At 46.1% G+C, this 19,037-nt stretch overlaps 1 protein-coding gene across 4 annotated transcripts in view; it reads right to left on the reverse strand.

The window, feature by feature from the left end:
- The window catches only part of LOC106568109 (roundabout homolog 2), a 243,519-nt gene extending 225,972 nt beyond the window's left edge, over positions 1 to 17,547 (reverse strand). For 3 of the 4 annotated variants that reach the window (XM_045692357.1, XM_045692355.1, XM_045692356.1), the window contains exon 1: positions 16,492 to 17,547. In XM_045692357.1, the coding sequence (XP_045548313.1) occupies positions 16,492 to 16,708 (217 nt within the window). In that variant the 5' untranslated portion in view covers positions 16,709 to 17,547. The remainder of the gene's footprint in view (positions 1 to 16,491) is intronic. The other variant, XM_045692354.1, reaches the window with a different exon arrangement.
- Positions 17,548 to 19,037: the final 1,490 nt, after the last annotated feature.

Raw genomic sequence — 19,037 nt, forward strand, 5'->3', positions numbered from 1 at the left:
CTTCCATTGGCTCTCAGAAGGTGCCAGAAAGTGTAATGACGTCTCTCCAGTCTCTGGGTGAAAAACAGCAGGAGTTTTTGTGAGTGGTCCGGCTGAGAACAGTGACACTGGAGATGTGCGTTCATGTGAATTCTCCATGTTTTTCTTTCTTTCTTTGAACGAATACAACGTCGCCCGGTTGGAATATTATCGCTATTTTACGAGAAAAATCGCATAAAAATTGATTTTAAACAGCGTTTGACATTCTTCTAAGTACCGTAATGGAATATTTTGAAATTGTTTGTCACGAAATGTGCTCGCGCGTCACCCTTCGGATAGTTACCTGAATGCATGAACAAAACGGAGCTATTTCTATATACCTGGATTATTTTGAACCAAAACAACATTTGTTGAAGTAGAAGTCCTGGGAGTGCATTCTGACGAAGAACAGCAAAGGTAATAACATTTTTCTTATAGTAATTCTGAGTTTGGTGAGGGCCAAACTTCGTGGGTGTCAAATTAGCTAGCCGTGATGGCCGGGCTATCTACTCAGAATATTGCAAAATGTGCTTTCGCCGAAAAGCTATTTTAAAATCTGACACCACGATTGCATAAAGGAGTTCTGTATCTATAATTCTTAAAATAATTGTTATGTATTTTGTGAACGTTAATCGTGAGTAATTAAGTAAATTCACCGGAAGTTTGCGGTGGGTATGCTAGTTCTGAACATCACATGCTAATGTAAAAAGCTGTTTTTTGATATAAATATGAACTTGAATGAACAAAACATGCATGTATTGTATAACATAATGTCCTAGGAGTGTCATCTGATGAAGATCATCAAAGGTTAGAGCTGCATTTAGCTGTGGTTTTGGTTTTTGTGACATATAGGCTTGCTTTGAAAATGGCTGTGTGCTTATTTTTGGCAGGGTACTCTGCTGACATAATCTAATGTTTTGCTTTCGCTGTAAAGCCTTTTTGAAATCGGACAGTGTGGTTAGATTAACATCTTACATCTAGACGTTCCGCTAGCGGAACACCTGCTCCAATATCCAATGATAGGCGTGGCGCGAATGACAAATTCCTCAAAAATCCCCAAACTTCCATTTTTCAAACATATGACTATTTTACACCATTTTAAAGACAAGAATCTCCTTTATCTAACCACACTGTCTGATTTAAAAAAGGCTTTACAGCGAAAGCAAAACATTAGATTATGTCAGCAGAGTACCCAGCCAGAAATAATCAGACACCCATTTTTCAAGCTAGCATATAATGTCACAAAAACCAAAACACAGCTAAATGCAGCACTAACCTTTGATGATCTTCATCAGATGACACTCCTGCCCTTGTTTGGGTGTAGGGACTGATCAGAGCCTGAAGGTGCTGTTCCCCTCACAGCTCCGTAGGCAAGCACCACTGCTTTTAATCAGGGCAAAGTGACCGGAAACATGACCGAATATAAACAGTGTAGCTATTCCCTCCGCAAGGCAATCAAACAAGCTAAGCGTCAGTACAGAGACAAAGTGGAGTCGCAATTCAACGGCTCAGACACAAGAGGTATGTTGCAGGGTCTACAGTCAATCACGGACTACAAAAGAAAAATCAGCCCCGTCGCGGATCACGATGCCTTGCTCCCAGACAGACTAAACACGTTTTTTTGCTCGCTTTGAGGACAACACAGTGCCGCTAACACGGCCCGCTACCAAAACATGAGGGCTCTCCTTCACCGCAGCCAACGTGAGTTAAACATTTAAACGTGTTAACCCTCGCAAGGCTGCAGGCCCAGACGGCATCCCCGGCCGCCTCCTCAGAGCATGCGCAGACCAGCTGGCTGGTGTGTTTACAGACATTTTCAATCAATTCTTATCCCGGTCTGCTGTCCCCACATGCTTCAAGAGGGCCACCATTGTTCCTGTTCCCAAGAAAGCTAAGGTAACTGAGCTAAATGACTACCGTCCTGTAGCACTCACTTCCTTCATCATGAAGTGATTTGAGAGACTAGTCAAGGACCATATCACCACCACCCTACCTGACACCCTAGACCCACTCCAATTTGCTTACCGACCCAATAGGTCCACAGACGACGCAATCGCCATCACACTGCACACTGCCCTAACTCATCTGGACAAGAGGAATACCTATGTAAGAATGTTGTTCATCGATTACAGCTCAGCATTTAACAAACTCGTCATTAAGCTCGAAACCATGGGTCTCGACCCCGCCCTGTGCAACTGGGTCCTGGACTTCCTGACGGGCCGCCCCCAAGTGGTGAGGGTAGGTAACAACATCTCAACCCCGCTGATCCTCAACACTGGGTCCCCACAAGGGTGCGTTCTCAGCCCTCTTCTGAACTCCCTGTTCACCCACGACTGCGTGGCCATGCACGCATCCAACTCAATCATCAAGTTTGCAGACGACACTACAGTGGTAGGCTTGATTACCAACAACGACGAGACGGCCTACAGGGAGGAGGTGAGGGCCCTCGGAGTGTGGTGTCAGGAAAATAACCTTGCACTCAATGTCAACAAAACAAAAGAGATGATCGTGGACTTCAGGAAACAGCAGAGGGAGCAGCCCCCTATCTACATTGACGGGACAGTAGTGGAGAGGGTGGAGAGTTTTAAGTTCCTCGGCGTACACATCACGGACAAACTGAAATGGTCCACCCACACAGACAGCGTGGTGAAGAAGACGCAGCAGTGCCTCTTCAACCTCAGGAGGCTGAAGAAATTCAGCTTGTCACCAAAAACACTCACAAACTTTTACAGATGCACACTTGAGAGCATCCTGTCGGGCTGTATCACCGCCTGGTACGGCAGCTGCTCCGCCCATAACCGGAAGGCTCTCCAGAGGGTAGTGAGGTCTGCACAATGCATCACCGGGTGCAAACTACCTGCCCTCCAGGACACCTACACCATCCGATGTCACAGGAAGACCAAAAAGATAATCAAGGACAGCAACCACCCGAGCCACTGCCTGTTCACCCCGCTAACATCCAGAAGGCGAGGTCAGTACAGGTGCATCAAAGCTGGAACCGAGAGACTGAAAAACAGCTTCTATCTCAAGGCCATCAGACTGTTAAACAGCCATCACTAACATTGAGTGGCTGCTGCCAACATACTGACTCAACTCAAGCCACTTGATTACATAAATGTAATCAATTTATCACTTGCCACTTTATATTAGATAATGTTTACATAAACTACATTATTCATCTCATATGTATATACTGTACGCCATACCATCTACTGCATCTTGATGTAATTAGATGTATCACTAGCCATTTTAAACAATGCCACTTTATATAATGTTTTCATAACCTACATTACTCATCTCATATGTATATACTGTACTCTATACCATCTACTGCATCTTGCCATCCTGATGTAATGTATTACTAGCCACCTTAAACAATGCTGCTTTATATGTTTTCATACGCTACAATACTCATCTCATATGTATATACTGTACTCCATACCATCTATATACCATCTATCTAGTGGTGTGGGGGCTGTGCTTTGGCAAAGTGGGTGGGGTTATATCCTGCCTGTTTGGCCCTGTCCGGGGGTATCATTGGATGGGACCACAGTGTCTTCTGATCCCTCCTGTCTCAGCCTCCAGTATTTATGCTGCAGTAGTTTATGTGTCGGGGGCTAGGGTCAGTCTGTTACATCTGGAGTATTTCTCTTGTCTTATCCGGTGTCCTGTGTGAATTTAAATATGCTCTCTCTAATTCTCTCTTTCTCTCTTTCTTTCTCTCGGAGGACCTGAGCCCTAGGACCATGCCTCAGGACTACCTGGCATGATGACTCCTTGCTGTCCCCAGTCCACCTGGCCGTGCTGCTGCTCCAGTTTCAACTGTTCTGCCTGCGGCTATGGAACCCTGACCTGTTCACCGGACGTGCTTGTTGCACCCTCGACAACTACTATGATTATTATTATTTGACCATGCTGGTCATTTATGAACATTTTAACATCTTGACCATGTTCTGTTATAATATCCACCCGGCACAGCCAGAAGAGGACTGGCCACCCCTCATAGCCTGGTTCCTCTCTAGGTTTCTTCCTAGGTTTTTGGCCTTTCTAGGGAATTTTTCCTAGGGAGTTTTTCCTAGCCACCGTGCTTCTTTCACATGCATTGCTTGCTGTTTGGGGTTTTAGGCTGGGTTTCTGTACAGCACTTTGAGATATCAGCTGATGTACGAAGGGCTATATAAATAAATTTGATTTGATTTTGATTTGATCTATTACATCTTGCCTATGCCGTTCGGCCATCACTCATTTATATATTTGTATGTACATATTCGTATTCATTCCTTTACACTTGTGTGTACAAGGTAGTTGTTGTTGAATTGGTAGATTACTTGTTAGATATTACTGCATGGTCGGAACTAGAAGCACAAGCATTTCGCTACACTTGCATTAACACCTGCTAACCATGTGTATGTGACAAATACATTTGATTTGATTTGATTTGACATGCGCATGCTTGCACGCACACAAAGTTCTCCATTATTCATCATCCTTCACAGTGTATTGTGACACATTCAAGGTGATGCGAATGTTTGGATCCTGAATGGCGCAGCTGTCTAAGGCACTGCATCGCAGTGCTAGAGATGTCACTACAGACCTGGGTTCGCTCCCGTGCTGTATCACAACCGGCCTTGATCGGGAGTCCCATAAGGAGACGCACAATTGGCCCAGTGTTGTCCAGGTTAGGGGAGGGTTTGGCCGGGGTAGGCCATCATTGTAAATAAGAATTTGTTCTTAACTGACTTGCCTAGTTAAATAAAGGTTAAATGAAATAAAATAAATAAAATGTGCATGCAGAATTTTTATGATCCAGTGTATACAGTGCAGTCGGAAAGTACTCAGACCCTTTGACTTTTTCCACATTTTGTTACGTTACAGCCTTATTCTAAAATTGATAACATTTTCCTCATCAATCTACACACAATACCCCATAATGACAAAGCAAAAAATATGATGTATGCGCTCTGCCCTCAAATAAGACCAAATTTGGTTGGTCCGGATCGGACAAAATCTGGACCAATCATAGACTTCTATATTTCACAATTTTGGACATCAAAGTACAGCACAGTAGAGCTCAGTAGAGTGCAGTAAAGTAGAGTAGAGTTCAGTACAGTGCAGTACATTATAGTCTACGCAACTCTAGGTTGTGGACATTTTACATTTTAGTCATTTAGCAGATCCTTTGCTATGTGACTTGAAATTGAGCTCAGGTGCATCCTGTTTCCATTGATCATCATTGAGATGTTTCTACAACATGATCGGAGTCCACCTGTGGTATATGAAATTGATTCGACATGATTTGGAAAGGCACATGCCTGTCTATATTAGGTCACACAGTTGACAGTGCATGTCAGAGCAAAAACCAAGCCATGAGGTCAAAGGAATTGTCCGTAGTGCTCCGAGACAGGCTTGTGTTGAGGCACAGATCTGGGGAAGGGTACAAAAAAATTCTGCAGCATTGAAGGTCCCCAAGAACACAGTTGCCTCCATCATTCTTAAATGGAAGAAGTTTGAAACCACCAAGACTCTTCCTAGAGCTGGCCGCCCGGCCAAACTGAGCAATTGGGGGAGAAGGGCCTTAGTCAGAGAGGTGACCAAGAACCCAATAATCACTCTGACAGAGCTCCAGAGTTCATCTGTGGAGATAGGAGAACCTTCCAGAAGGACAATCATCTCTGCAGCACTCCACCAATCAGGCCTTTATGGTAGAGTGGCCAGACGGAAGCCACTCCTCACTAAAAGGCACATGACAGCCCCCTTGGAGTTTGCCAAAAGGCACCTAATGATTCTCAGTCCATGAGAAACAAGAGGAAACCAATATTGAACTCTTTGGCCTGAATGCCAAGCGTAACATCTGGAGGAACCTGGCACCATCCCTACAGTGAAGCATGGTGGTGACAGCATCATGCTGTGGGGATGTTTTTTAGCAGCAGGGACTGGGAGACTAGTCAGGACCAAGGGAAAGATGAACGGAGCAAAGTACAGAGAGAACCATGATGAAAACCTGTTCCAGAGCTCTCAGGACCTCAGACTGGGGCGACGGTTCACCTTCCAACAGGACAAAGACCCTAATCGCACAGCCAAGACAATGCAGGAGTTGCTCAATGTCCTTGAGTAGCCCAGCCAGAGCCCACACTTGAAAACCCGATCTAACATATCTGGAGAGACCTGAAAATAACTGTGCAGCGATGCTCCCCATCCAACCTGACAGAGCATGAGAGGATCTTTAGAGAAGAATGGGAGGAACTCCTCAAATATAGGTGTTCCAAGCTTGTAGCGTAATACCCAAGAATGTGATCATTCCTTTCTTTTATACATTTGCAAAAATACCTAAAAATCTATTTTTACTTTGTCATTTTTGGGTATTGTGTGTAGATTGATTAGGGCAGCAAAAACAAAAATCAATTTTCGAATTAGGCTGTAACGTAACAAACTGTGGAAAAAGTCAAGGGGTCTGAATTCTTTTGTAATGCACTGTATGTGAGTGGGGAATGGTTGGGTAAGGGGGAACAACATGTGACCCTTTTATCCAATCCATGACTCACCTTGAGTAGAAAGGGTGAAGAGAGAAAATGAGCAGTCTAACACAGTTGCTTGCCCCAGCGAAGACTGTGTAACGTTAAATAGGTAATTGTATTTGAAGATGAATATTTTATGGTGAATGCAACAGCATGCATTGAGATTACCCCTGTGCTGAGCAGAGAGCCTGCCAGGCAACCAGATCCCTCTGCTCTGCTTTATGGAGTCTGCTGTTTTGTCTTGAGTACTGTACAATGGTAGTGATAATTAGGAGGACGTTTCCTATATTCAAGACAGGGTTCAGATTACTGGTGAACTCTCTCTACTAGCTGGACAGTGTATACCCAATTAACTAATTTAGTTGGAAAAGGAAGTGACAACCTTTGCCAGTGGGCTGCCTCTAGTCTCCATGATGGTGACAGGCTGATATGGGATCACAACACACTGCTTAGCATTTCAAACAGGAGACTACTAGACCGCTAGACCACAACATTGTACATAGCAGGGAGAGGATGAGCAGATACCATTCTATTCACATTATCATATCCTGCCTTGTTGGCCCTGTCCGGGGGTATCATCGGACGGGGCCACAATGTCTCCCGACTCTTCCTGTCTCAGCCTCCAGTATCTATGCTGCAATAGTTTGAGTCGGGGGCTAGGGTCAGTCTGTTATATCAGGTGTAATTCTCATGTCTCTGTGTCCTGTTTGAAGTATGCTCCCTCTAATTATCTCTCTCTCCCTATCACTCCCCTCCCGGAGGACCTGAGCCCTGGGACCTTGCCTCAGGACTACCTTGTCTGATGACTCCTTGCTGTCCCCAGTCCACCTAGTCATGCTGCTGCTCCAGTTTCAACTGTTCTGCCAGATGTGCTACCTTGTCCCGGACCTGCTTTTTTCAACTCTCTCTCTCTACCGTGCCTGTTGTCTCGAACTCTGAATGCTCGGCTATGAAAAGCCAACTGACTTTTATTCCTGAGGTGCTGACCTGTTGCACCCTCTGCGACTATTATTATTTGACCATGCTGGTCATCTATGAACGTTTGAACATCTTGGCCACGTACGGTTATAATCTCCACCCAGCACAGCCAGAAGAGGACTGGCCACCCCTCAGAGCCTGGTTCCCCTCTAGGTTTCTTCCTAGGTTCCTGCCTTTCTAGGGAGTTTTTCCTAGACACCGTGCTTTTACATCTGCATTGTTTGCTGTTTGGGGTTTAAGGCTGGGTTTCTGTATAGCACTTTGTGACACTGGCTGATTTGATTTATTGATCATGAATATGGATATTATTATTATTTTTAATTTAACCCGTATTTACCTAGGCAAGTCAGTTAAGATCAAATTCTTATTTACTATGAAGGCATACCCTGGACGACGCTGGGCCAATTGTGTGCCATCCTATGGGACTCCCAATCACAGCCGGATGTGATACAGCCTGGATTCGAACCAGTGACTGTAGTGAAGCCTATTGCACTGAGATGCAGTGCCTTGAACCGATCCGCCACTCGGGAGCAATACTGTATTAATACTGTATGGTGACAGGTAGTCAGATGACACACAAGGAGAAAATAAAAAGCTAGTGTATGAGAAGCTGAAAGTGATTCTCAAACATATGACGACTTGCTTCTCAAGAGCAACACTCAGTACTCAGTTGAACTGAGTGGGTATACAAGGGTCATGAACTTCTACACTTTGAGTGACTTTGTCTCAGATTGACAACGGCATGGCACCATTGATGTTGTAGCAAAATATGACAATGATGTGACTAATTATGATGATATAACTTTAATCCCAAATAATTTTCAAAGATACAAGCAAATTAATTTTGGTTCATGGCCCATTTTGGAATAAAAATACATATTCATTAACCATTCAAATGTGTTTGGCAGGAACAAATGGATTTTGTTTCCACAGTGAATAGTTTTGATGTTTTTAGCCAAATAAGGCACAAAAAAGGCTGACACTTCCGACATGTTTTATTCTACGGTAGTCAGTCATACCCTCAAGATTCTTTGGCCTAAAAATATGACTGTATGTTAGCTATGGAGTCTGCTGCTCACTGTTTTAACAGAACATATAAATATATAAGTTAAAGAATGTCACGTCCTGGCCAGTATAAGGGTTAATTGTCATTTTAGTTTGGTCAGGACGTGGCAGAGGATATTTGTTTTATGTGGTTCAGGGTGGTGTGTTAGTTAGGAGGGCGTTTGATTTATTATTTCCGGGTTTTGAGTTATGGTCTATGTTGATGTATTTCTATGTGTAGTCTGGTTGATCTGTTTCTATGTTGAGTTAATTGGGGTGGACTTCCAATTGAAGGCAGCTGTGTGGTGTTGCCTTTGATTGGAAGTCCTATATTAGTTGGGTGTGTTTGTCTGTGTATTTGTGGGAGATTGTTTTGTGTTTAGCGTGTGTAAGCATAACAGGACTGTCTGTACATCGTGAGTTCGTTTTGTTATTTTTGTATGTTCGTTTTTGAGTTTATTAAATGTTCAAAAATGAACTATCACAACCCTGCTGCATTTTGGTCATCTTTTTCCGACGATGATTTCGCTATATCGTCCTCCGACGAAGAAATCCCTGACAGAATCTCCCACCAAACCAGGACCAAGCAGCAGAGGAAGGAGCAGAGGAATTTTGATTTGGACAAACGGGAGAGATGGACATGGGAGCAGGTTATGGCCGGAGAAGGCCCATGGAGTAAGGCTGGTATGGACCGGGAACGTTTCCGAGGATCACGACTGGCGTTGAAGCACGAGAGGCACCCCCAAGAAATCTTTTTGGGGGGGCACATGGGTAGTTTGGCTAGGCCTAGGAAGAGCCGGAAGCCAGCTACCCGTGGTTTTATGGAGGAGCGTATGAGGTGGAGAGCGCCATGTTTCACTGAGGAGCGCACTCTCTCACCCATACGCACGCACAGTCCGGTGCGCGTTATTCCAGCCCCTCGCAGGTGCCATGCTAGAGCGGGCATCCAGCCTGGTAGGAGGATGCCTGCGCAGAGCATCTGGTCGCCGGTACACCTCCGAGGACCAGGCTACCCAACTCCCGCTCTACGCACGGCTACCATCAGGCCCCTGCACAGCCCAGTCCGCCCTGTACAAGCACCCCGCTCGTGCAGGGCTACTAGTTCCATCCAGCCAGGACGGGTTGTGCAGGAGGTAAGATCAAGACCGACTGTGCGCCTCCATAGCCCTAGGTTTCCAGCTCCTGTCTCTCGTGCGGACCCGGAAGTACGTCAGCCCAGTCTGACTCGTCCTGTTCCCGCTCCCCGCACTAGCCTGGAGGTGCGTGTTCCCAGTCTGATACGCCCAGTACCAGCACCACGCACAAGGCATCTAGTGCGTAAACCCAGCCTCGCCAGTCTAAAGTCGCCAGAGCTGCCCGCCAGTCAACAGTCACCAGAGCTGCCTGCCAGTCAACAATCGCCAGAACTGCCCGTCAGTCAAGAGTCGCCAGAACTGCCCGTCAGTCAAGAGTCGCCAGAACTGCCCATCAGTCAAGAGTCGCCAGAACTGCCCGTCAGTCAAGAGTCGCCAGAACTGCCCGTCAGTCAAGAGTCGCCAGAACTGCCCGTCAGTCAAGAGTCGCCAGAGCCACCCGTCAGTGAGGAATCGCCAGAGCCGCCCGTCAGTGAAGAGTCGCCAGAGCCACCCACTAGTCAGGAGCTGCCAGAGTGGCCAAACTGCCCGGAGATGTCAGAGTGGCCAGACTGCCCGGAGATGTCAGAGTGGCCAGACTGCCCGGAGATGTCAGAGTGGCCAGACTGCCCGGAGATGTCAGAGTGGCCAGACTGCCCGGAGATGTCAGAGTGGCCAGACTGCCCGGAGCTTCCAGAGTGGCCAGACTGCCCGGAGCTTCCAGAGTGGCCAGACTGCCCCGAGCTGCAAGACTGCCCCGAGCTGCCAGAGCGGCCAGACTGCCCCGAGCGGCCAGACTGCCCCGAGCGCCGAGCGGCCAGACTGCCCCGAGCGGCCAGACTGCCCCGAGCGGCCAGACTGCCCCGAGCGGCCAGACTGCCCCGAGCTGCCAGACTGCCCCGACTGCCCCGAGCTGCCAGACTGCCCCGAGCTGCCAGACTGCCCCGAGCTGCCCCGAGCTGCCAGACTGGCCCGACTGCCCCCCGGCGATGCCAGAGTGGCCCGACTGCCCCCCGGCGATGCCAGAGTGGCCCGACTGCCTGGAACGGCCAGAACCGGAGCCACCTCCAGATATAGGTGGGTTGGGGAGGGGGGGTGTAGGACAGTGCCGTCGTTGACGGCAGCCACCCTCCCTTCCCTCCCTTTAGTAGGGGGGAATTTTTGTTTTGTTGTTGTCTGGGGTTGTTTTTCTTAAGGTGCTTCCGGGGTTAGCACCTTTAAGGGGGGGGGGTACTGTCACGTCCTGGCCAGTATAAGGGTTAATTGTCATTTTAGTTTGGTCAGGACGTGGCAGAGGATATTTGTTTTATGTGGTTCAGGGTGGTGTGTTAGTTAGGAGGGCGTTTGATTTATTATTTCCGGGTTTTGAGTTATGGTCTATGTTGATGTATTTCTATGTGTAGTCTGGTTGATCTGTTTCTATGTTGAGTTAATTGGGGTGGACTTCCAATTGAAGGCAGCTGTGTGGTGTTGCCTTTGATTGGAAGTCCTATATTAGTTGGGTGTGTTTGTCTGTGTATTTGTGGGAGATTGTTTTGTGTTTAGCGTGTGTAAGCCTAACAGGACTGTCTGTACATCGTGAGTTCGTTTTGTTATTTTTGTATGTTCATTTTTGAGTTTATTAAATGTTCAAAAATGAACTATCACAACCCTGCTGCATTTTGGTCATCTTTTTCCGACGATGATTTCGCTATATCGTCCTCCGACGAAGAAATCCCTGACAAAGAAAAACAAATGGTGCACACATCAAGTCACACTGTCTCTCTGGCTGCCCTTCACATTCTCCCTGCGTTGGCATGCCGAAGTCAGAATGGCAGACAATGTACACTTCAAAAGAAAAGAGAAACAGAAAAGCTTATGCTTGCAAATTCAGAATTAGCTTAATTATTTTGTATCTCCGCTGAATGTTTTCTAAGGCACCCTATGAAGCTCATTTCGCTTGGCGAACGGTTCAGTGCAGCAATGCTTCATTTTGAATGAGCTGATTAAGATACAGTGTTTGTTCCATCCTCACAACATGAAAAATGCTCTTTGTTTTGGATTTGGTAATACACTGTCACATGCTCTAAGGCTGGGAGTGCTCTACCCAAATGTTTTGTCAATGATTTAGCATAATCTGCTGAGTGATTATGGGGTGCTTCAATGTGGCCAAATAAAAACATCCTAATCATATCAGTGAAGTTGAAGTTATCTATCGTATCATCACATCAGTGGCTCGTAGGTGAATCATCTCCTCAAGTCAGAGCTTTAGACTGTGTCAAGCCAAACCCGAGTGAGTAATTCCCCCCTATGCTGTGTATCAACATACAAGTCTTAATAAATTCCAGTGGTTAACTCCTAAACCCTCAGTGTGGCACTAGGGGAGAGTGTGTAGAGACCTTTCCTTTCACAGTTGGATAGAAGAGCATGGGATAGATACTACTGGGGCCATCCTAGGAGCGGTCCGGGGCTCATTGACATTCCGTGCATAAGTTCTGAAGAGAGAGCCAGCCCCAGCCATTACACATTCAGAGATAGCAGCCTATGTGCACGGCAGATCTGAGTATGATGAAGCAGACAATAAACAGGGCGATGCAACATGATAAGGTTGTAGTTGAGGAGGAGAGTCGCAGACAAATGTGACCTGACAACATGTAGCGGACCTGTGAGCGTTAGTCCCTCATTGAGAGGTCCTCCATTAGGATGGTCAAGGTCACCCTGACGACGGCCACAATGCAACCCCACATGGAACAAATAGACACCTTCATCTTCGTTATTTAGCCTCAGATGCTGAAGTACAATATGTCTGGTGTTAAAGTTATGTCAACTTCTTCTATTGGGTTGACCATGATGGTTTAATATGTGTCATTCAAGTCATATCTGGTTGGGTAGGATATCAGTTTGTTGATTAATCATAGAATCAATGATTGATAATGAATAGAGTGATATGAAAAATGGCAGATGTGCGCAACAGGAGTGAGCGGAAATGGGTGACACACGGGAAAATAGATACCAGCTAGAGATTCACTCTACTCCAGAACATGGACAATGCCAGATGGGCAAAACTACAGCCTTCAACAGAAGCAGCCCCTGTTGGTGCTGGCACCCTGTCAGCATGTCATGTTGTATTCCTTTACAGTGATTTATGAAATTTGAGGAGCATGTGTCATATCTTTTCAAAATGATTCCCTTTTTCAGCAGCTTGGGCAGAAAAACAGGACGCCAAACAGGATATACATGCACACACAAACAGTTTTGTTTTGATGTCATGTCGGAATTATGTCCTGCCACTGTCACATCAGTGTGAGCAATAAAGGCCATCAGCCATGCTGCCTCTACAGTTTGACAAAAATTACACAGAGAGCATGCCTCTGAGCAGCTAGCCAGCCACTGGGGCTATTTGTTTAGTGAGGTCAGTGGGGGCCACCGAGGACAGGATGGACATGGAGGCATGGACCGTGGGCAGTAATGTCCACTGTACACACCCAGCAGTCTCTAACTGTCACTTCCACTGATCTGAGATCTGTCCACCCTCATTACAAAGTGTTGGAGAGAGGGAGGAGGGAGAGGAAGAGGAAGTGATGAAAGGACAAGTAACAAGCAATGGAAAGACCAATGGAAGGCAAAAATTTGAGACGATGAGGAGAAGAAATAAAAGGAGGGATGGAACGATGGAGAGGATGTGGTTGAGGAGGTCAGAATGGCTAACTAGTCAATCCCACCATGTTAACTGGACTCTGCTGGCCATGAGGCTCTCCTGAGGAGAGTGCCAGGTCATCACACCTGGGTCAGATTGGCTCGTAACTCATGGCAACGACTCCTATCACGAGGGCCCTAAAGGAGTACAGCGAAGATGGAGCTTGGCGTGGTGTTACAACATTATGCTACTGTAGCCCAGAGCAAGGAACTGCATCAGAGCATCTACACATCTAGAAGGTCAACAAGGTGAACACTAAATTAGATTTTCTACTATTTCATCTCCGATGTTGGCAGGAGGTCTATAAATGTACTGTATTAGTAGAATTACTCAGAAAAAACACGGCCGTATATGATTTCAAAACATCAGAGCTGGAGATCAGGGGAGTTTCTGTTTGGCCCTCTCCTACTATTGGCAAGCATGGATGTAATGCTGCCTTGCAGGCTAGACTCCTGGTCTCTATCTCTGAGAGTGGTGAAGATAAAGATATGGACAGAGATACAGTAGGGTTAGATTCCACCGCCTTGATACCACATCCTGCTCAGGGATATGGAATACACATTTCATGCCACACAATGAAAATTATTATTCAAAGACCACAGATATTTTACATTACATATAATATAATACAACCAAGTTAGAGATGTGGAATGAGATAGCCCTGATTGTTTTGTTCTCTGGAAATGAATTCCCAGGTCTTAAAGCGACAATCAGCAGTAGAAACAATAACAAAGCATTCTCCCCACACCTGTTTCAGTAAAAAGCTAAGAGATGGGGCAGGAGAAATGTAACCACTCTCAAATTCATAGACAGAGCTATAATATGTTTTGAGGCTACAGTATATAGTGTTTGTTAACATTTACTTTTTTGACAAACACAGGAGTAAAACGTGTATATTTTGGGTTCTAATTGGGTAGACAGTTGAACTAAGCTCATGAGGGCATTTCTAAGTTATATTCTTCATGAATCAATGGAAGTAACAACTGCTGATTGCCCCTTTAACTGCTTTTATGTCAGATCAAAATATCAGTGCTATAGAGATTGCACAGAGAAAACAAAAACAAACACTTAACTATGCATTATACACTGGCTATGCATTATGTGGATACTTAGGACCCGAAATCGCTCGCAAACACAACAAGTTTCATGCAAAAATCTCAAATTTATTTGGATAATTTATGCAAACCTCTTGGGAAGAGAGGCAAGTTATGATTCAGACGATCTTATTTCATGTTTATGTTGTTACAGGCATCGTCATCATCTAGTGTTGTTGTTCCCACATCCCAACTCTTCCTTTCTTGCCCCCCCCTTTTTCTCTCTCTCCTCCTCTCTTCCTCTCCCTCTCTGTGGTTCACCCTCAGTGATTTTGGCTCTGGGGAGGGAAGAGGAGCAGAAGGAGATATGCTGTTAGCTGAAACCAGGCTTCTTCCGGTGCGTGGCTGTGCAATCTCCAGCACACAGCACCTGACTGGCATTAGCATTCTCTATGGCAGGCAGGGTGGGCAGGGGAGCCACATTAATAACCTCCTTTACATTCCTTCCATTCTCCCCTGGTTCTTCCCCATTTACTCTGCTCCTCTGCCTCTACCGAACCTCAACCCACACTGCCATGAGGGCTGAGGTAGAGAGGACTCCTCTCTCTCTATAGCAGGAGCAGGTGGAAGAAAGGGAGAACTGTTATAGTGAAGTGCACAGCTCTCTGAGGTTTCGACTTCTGCTCAACTTGGCCTGGTTCTCCTGGCAGTTGGAGGGTATCTTTTCTCCATGTTTAAAAATCTGAGAGTACATTAGAGAGTATTACCATGTGCTCATGGCAATCATTATAATTGCTGTTCTCTCTGGAGACATCTAAACATATTTACCTGTATGCTAGCTACACTGTAGTTTACACAAACACTTTGTAAGTCACCCTGGATGACAATGTCAACTAAATAATGAACACACACTCATCTCCAATCAGAAGAGGGATGAGTACAGGGTGAGTGTAGAAGGAGAAGGCGGAAGACGAAGGGGACATGGAGAAGAGAGGGAGGAAAGAGAGGAAGGGGAAAGGAAATCTGGTTAAGCGGATTAGAATTCCACCGCTGGTCCTTTGAAGGCAGGCGCTGCGCTGGGCTGCGTGGCTGCCCAGCACCGGGGGGCCGTCCAAGCCCCCTGTCCAAGCGCCCCGAAGCTCCAATGGTAAGATAAGAGAGGAGAGTTAATCCGACAAACAGGATTAGGGACTGGGAGGAGAGGAGGGGCGAGGGAGGGTGAGTGAGCTGGGGTGCTGGGTAGGATGGGGCACTGCCACCCTTGCTCAGCCTACCCATGGGGACACAGCGGTAAGTAGGCAGTCCAAAGCTATATCAGCAGGGCCAGACAGGGTGCGATAGGGGTGGCCCTGGGGAAGATGACTCCAGACCAGGCAGTGCCCTGGGGGTTAGCTGGGAGGTGTGTGGCCTCTCATTCATGCATCTGTTCTGTATGGTCCCTATCACGGTATGGCACAGGCACATGGGCTGTTACCCACTGAGTCCTTTCTGCCAGGCCAGACCCCTGTCCTCCATATGTTAACAGCATCATGGAAGCTGTGGCCACACACACAGCAGGAACTGAAAGAGATGGAGTCCACTGTACGCACCATACAGAAGATCAAGCAAAGCCACTGGAGTATTCACTATGAAATCAAATGAGCTCAAGTATAGACTGAAATCATTCACAAACACATGCATATCCATCCTTGAACTTTGTACAAAGTAGCAGTCCAAAACTATGATCAGAACCATGGACCAGATAGACCAAAGAATAGCTTTCCCACATACACCTCTCCAAATGTTCTCAGTGACCTCCTGTTTACCAACTATCTAACAAAACAAACACACACTAGTGTGAGAGAGGTGTGATACACTACACACAGCCCACTGAGTCGTATTCATACTGAACAATAATGCCTGAGATCATATCCTAATCCATGAGACCGAGAAAATACCTACTCTGCCCAGTTGACTGACTTTCACCACAACCACAAACTCACAGCAAAGTTCAGCAATCCTCAAAACATCACTGCCTACAACAGAAACAGTATGCCTTACACACAGGTAAACAAATCCACAGATCGAATAGTCCATGATGAACTCTATAATCCCACAGAGTCTGTGTGACTTACCTCCCTTGTTCTTGTGTCTGCCTGGCACTCTACCCTGCAGGCTGACCCCTGGTCCTGCCAGGAGCAAGAAGAGGAGCAGAGCCAGTTCACACGCAGACACACATCCACATCCACACCTGGTCAAGGGTGACATCTCAGGGCTAAGTCTGGCACCCGTGCTCCTCACACATACACTGGTTCCACTGTGGGACGGTAGGTCTCCACTCAGCAGTCTCATCAATCACAGGGAGGGCAGCATGTGAGATGTGAGTGGGACGACCCCACTCTGTCCACTACACCCTCAGTCCCATCCACATAAGTTCCAGTTCCCAGGTGCCTCTGCAGACGTATTCATGGTATCCCCAAGTTGATGTTGATAAAAGGTGTATGTTTTTTCTCTGTCCCTAGTTATCACCTGTCTGTTTATCTTGGATCTGTCTCAGTCATAAGTCCATCGTGCGATGGGGAGACAGTGTCCCCTTGCAGACTGAGTTGCTGTATCCACAGTCACATCCTTAGAGAGCTCCAGAAGCGTACAGAAGTCTTTTCTCAGGGAATCCTCTCAGACACAGCAGCAGTGCTGCACAGGACAGCTGGAGGACAAAGCTGGCTGAGCAGAGTCGCGCAGTATGGATCTCTCTCCCTCTCCTTCTCCCTCTCCCTCACTATTCTCTCTCTCTCTCACACACACACAGTGAAGGCTGAAACGGCTGCGGGTAACGCTGGAGTGGTGCTGTTCTGCTGCTGATTATAGTAGTGATTATAGTAGTGGTGCTGATGGTGTTAATGGTGGTGAAAGCCTGCTCTTTCTACTGGTGTTTAGAAAGAGGAAACCTCCATGCAGCATGCACTATGAACACAACTGACTGTGGAGGAGAGGAAAACCCAGCAGTCCAGAGGCATGAGCACAGGGGATGGAGAGAGAGTGAAAAAGAGAGAGGTAAGAGTAAAGTGTAGCAGTAAAGTGAGCAGTGGAAAGAGATAGATTGAGATATGAAGCCAATGGTTGAGACATGTGGAGGAATGTCAGGCGTGGAGAGAGGAGAGGAGAAAAGTAAAAGAGACGGCTCTAATCCTCACACACAGGCAGGCAGCTCTGGAAGCAGCAGCTGACAAAAAAAAATTACGTTTTCCGAGGAGAGAAATGACAGCTTCAGCACACGGCTATGTCAGCTCAGCGTCATAGAGCAGCGAGGAGAGAGCAGGGATGGGATAGAGGGAGCTGACTTCAGAGACTAGGGGGGAAGTGTAGGGATATTAAGGCGAGGGAGGGGGTGGAGAATGATGGTGTACGTTCCCAGCTATCTCTGGGGTGTGCAAGGTTTTTCACCTCAGTAACAAGAGTTGAGACGGAGAGCCTGAAGGATAATAGAAAGGCATGTTTACCACAAGTCATGGTCTCAATTACAGTCCTCTATGGTGAGAACACACCTGCAGAAGCATTGCTAACCAGAGTCACCCTCATCCCTCCTTGTACACTCGATGCATACAATTACATATGGCTGTGTAATTACTATCTTCCTTTCTCTTGCTCTTTCACCACTCCTCATCCAAGCACGTCAATGAACAAGATGGGATAACAGATTTTCAGATCAATGTAGCTGTAGAAAGAGACACCAGGCTGTCAGAGGTATCAGTGTGTTGTTGTTGGTTGATAGGACCCCGCATGTAGATAAAAGGAGAAGCAAAAATTATGAAGCATGGTGATGTGTGAATATGTGTGTGAGCATGTGCGTGCAGTTAGTGTTGTCTTCAAGGGAATTGTAATGCATCATGGAACCTCTATAAGGTGGGTCAATCGGTGACCACTTCAGTCGCCATCAACAACAGTGCATCACTGTAACCCTTTCCTCTTCCCTTTAGGTCGGACAGTCTCACCTGGGCTGTGTTATGGTCAGTACTGCTTTTCCATAGAAGGAGTTTTCCAACATATGCTTACACTATTTACGATTTGAGCTGCGCTCCAGTCCGTATGCATTTGGACAGTGAAGATACAATTTTACATATCCAGCATTTTGGATTTGTGATCAAAGGTTTCATGTGAGGCAGAATGTCACCTTTTATTTGAGGGTATTTTCATACATATCTATTTTACCGTTTAGAAATGAAAGCACTCTATGTATCTAGTCCCCCCATGTGAAGACGTCATACATGTACTGTAAGTACTTGGACAAATTCCCTTATAGTGTATCAAAGTAGTCAGAAGTTTAGTGTTTGGTCTCATATACTTCTTGCATGCAATGAGATACATCAAGATTGTGACTCTTATGTTTTGCCCAATAGTATTGAATGGAAAATGATGAATGAATTCATTTTCTTTCTAATTGAGTAGATAAGATGTTTCTGAAGAGTCCTGAATTAATCCTGATAATGTCATGATTAAGAAAAATCAGGAATAAATAATGATGAGTGAGATGCCGTTCAGAGGATACCATAAAACATACTAACCTCTCACCATTACCAATAACAGGGGAGGTCAGCATTTTTTTGGTGGTATATGATATTTATGCCTCTGTAAATTTCACAAATCATCATCATCATTCATGATTCTTTCATGATTATCCATA

This window comes from Salmo salar, chromosome ssa13, assembly GCF_905237065.1.
Source record: "Salmo salar chromosome ssa13, Ssal_v3.1, whole genome shotgun sequence".
Taxonomy (NCBI): Eukaryota; Metazoa; Chordata; class Actinopteri; order Salmoniformes; family Salmonidae; genus Salmo; species Salmo salar.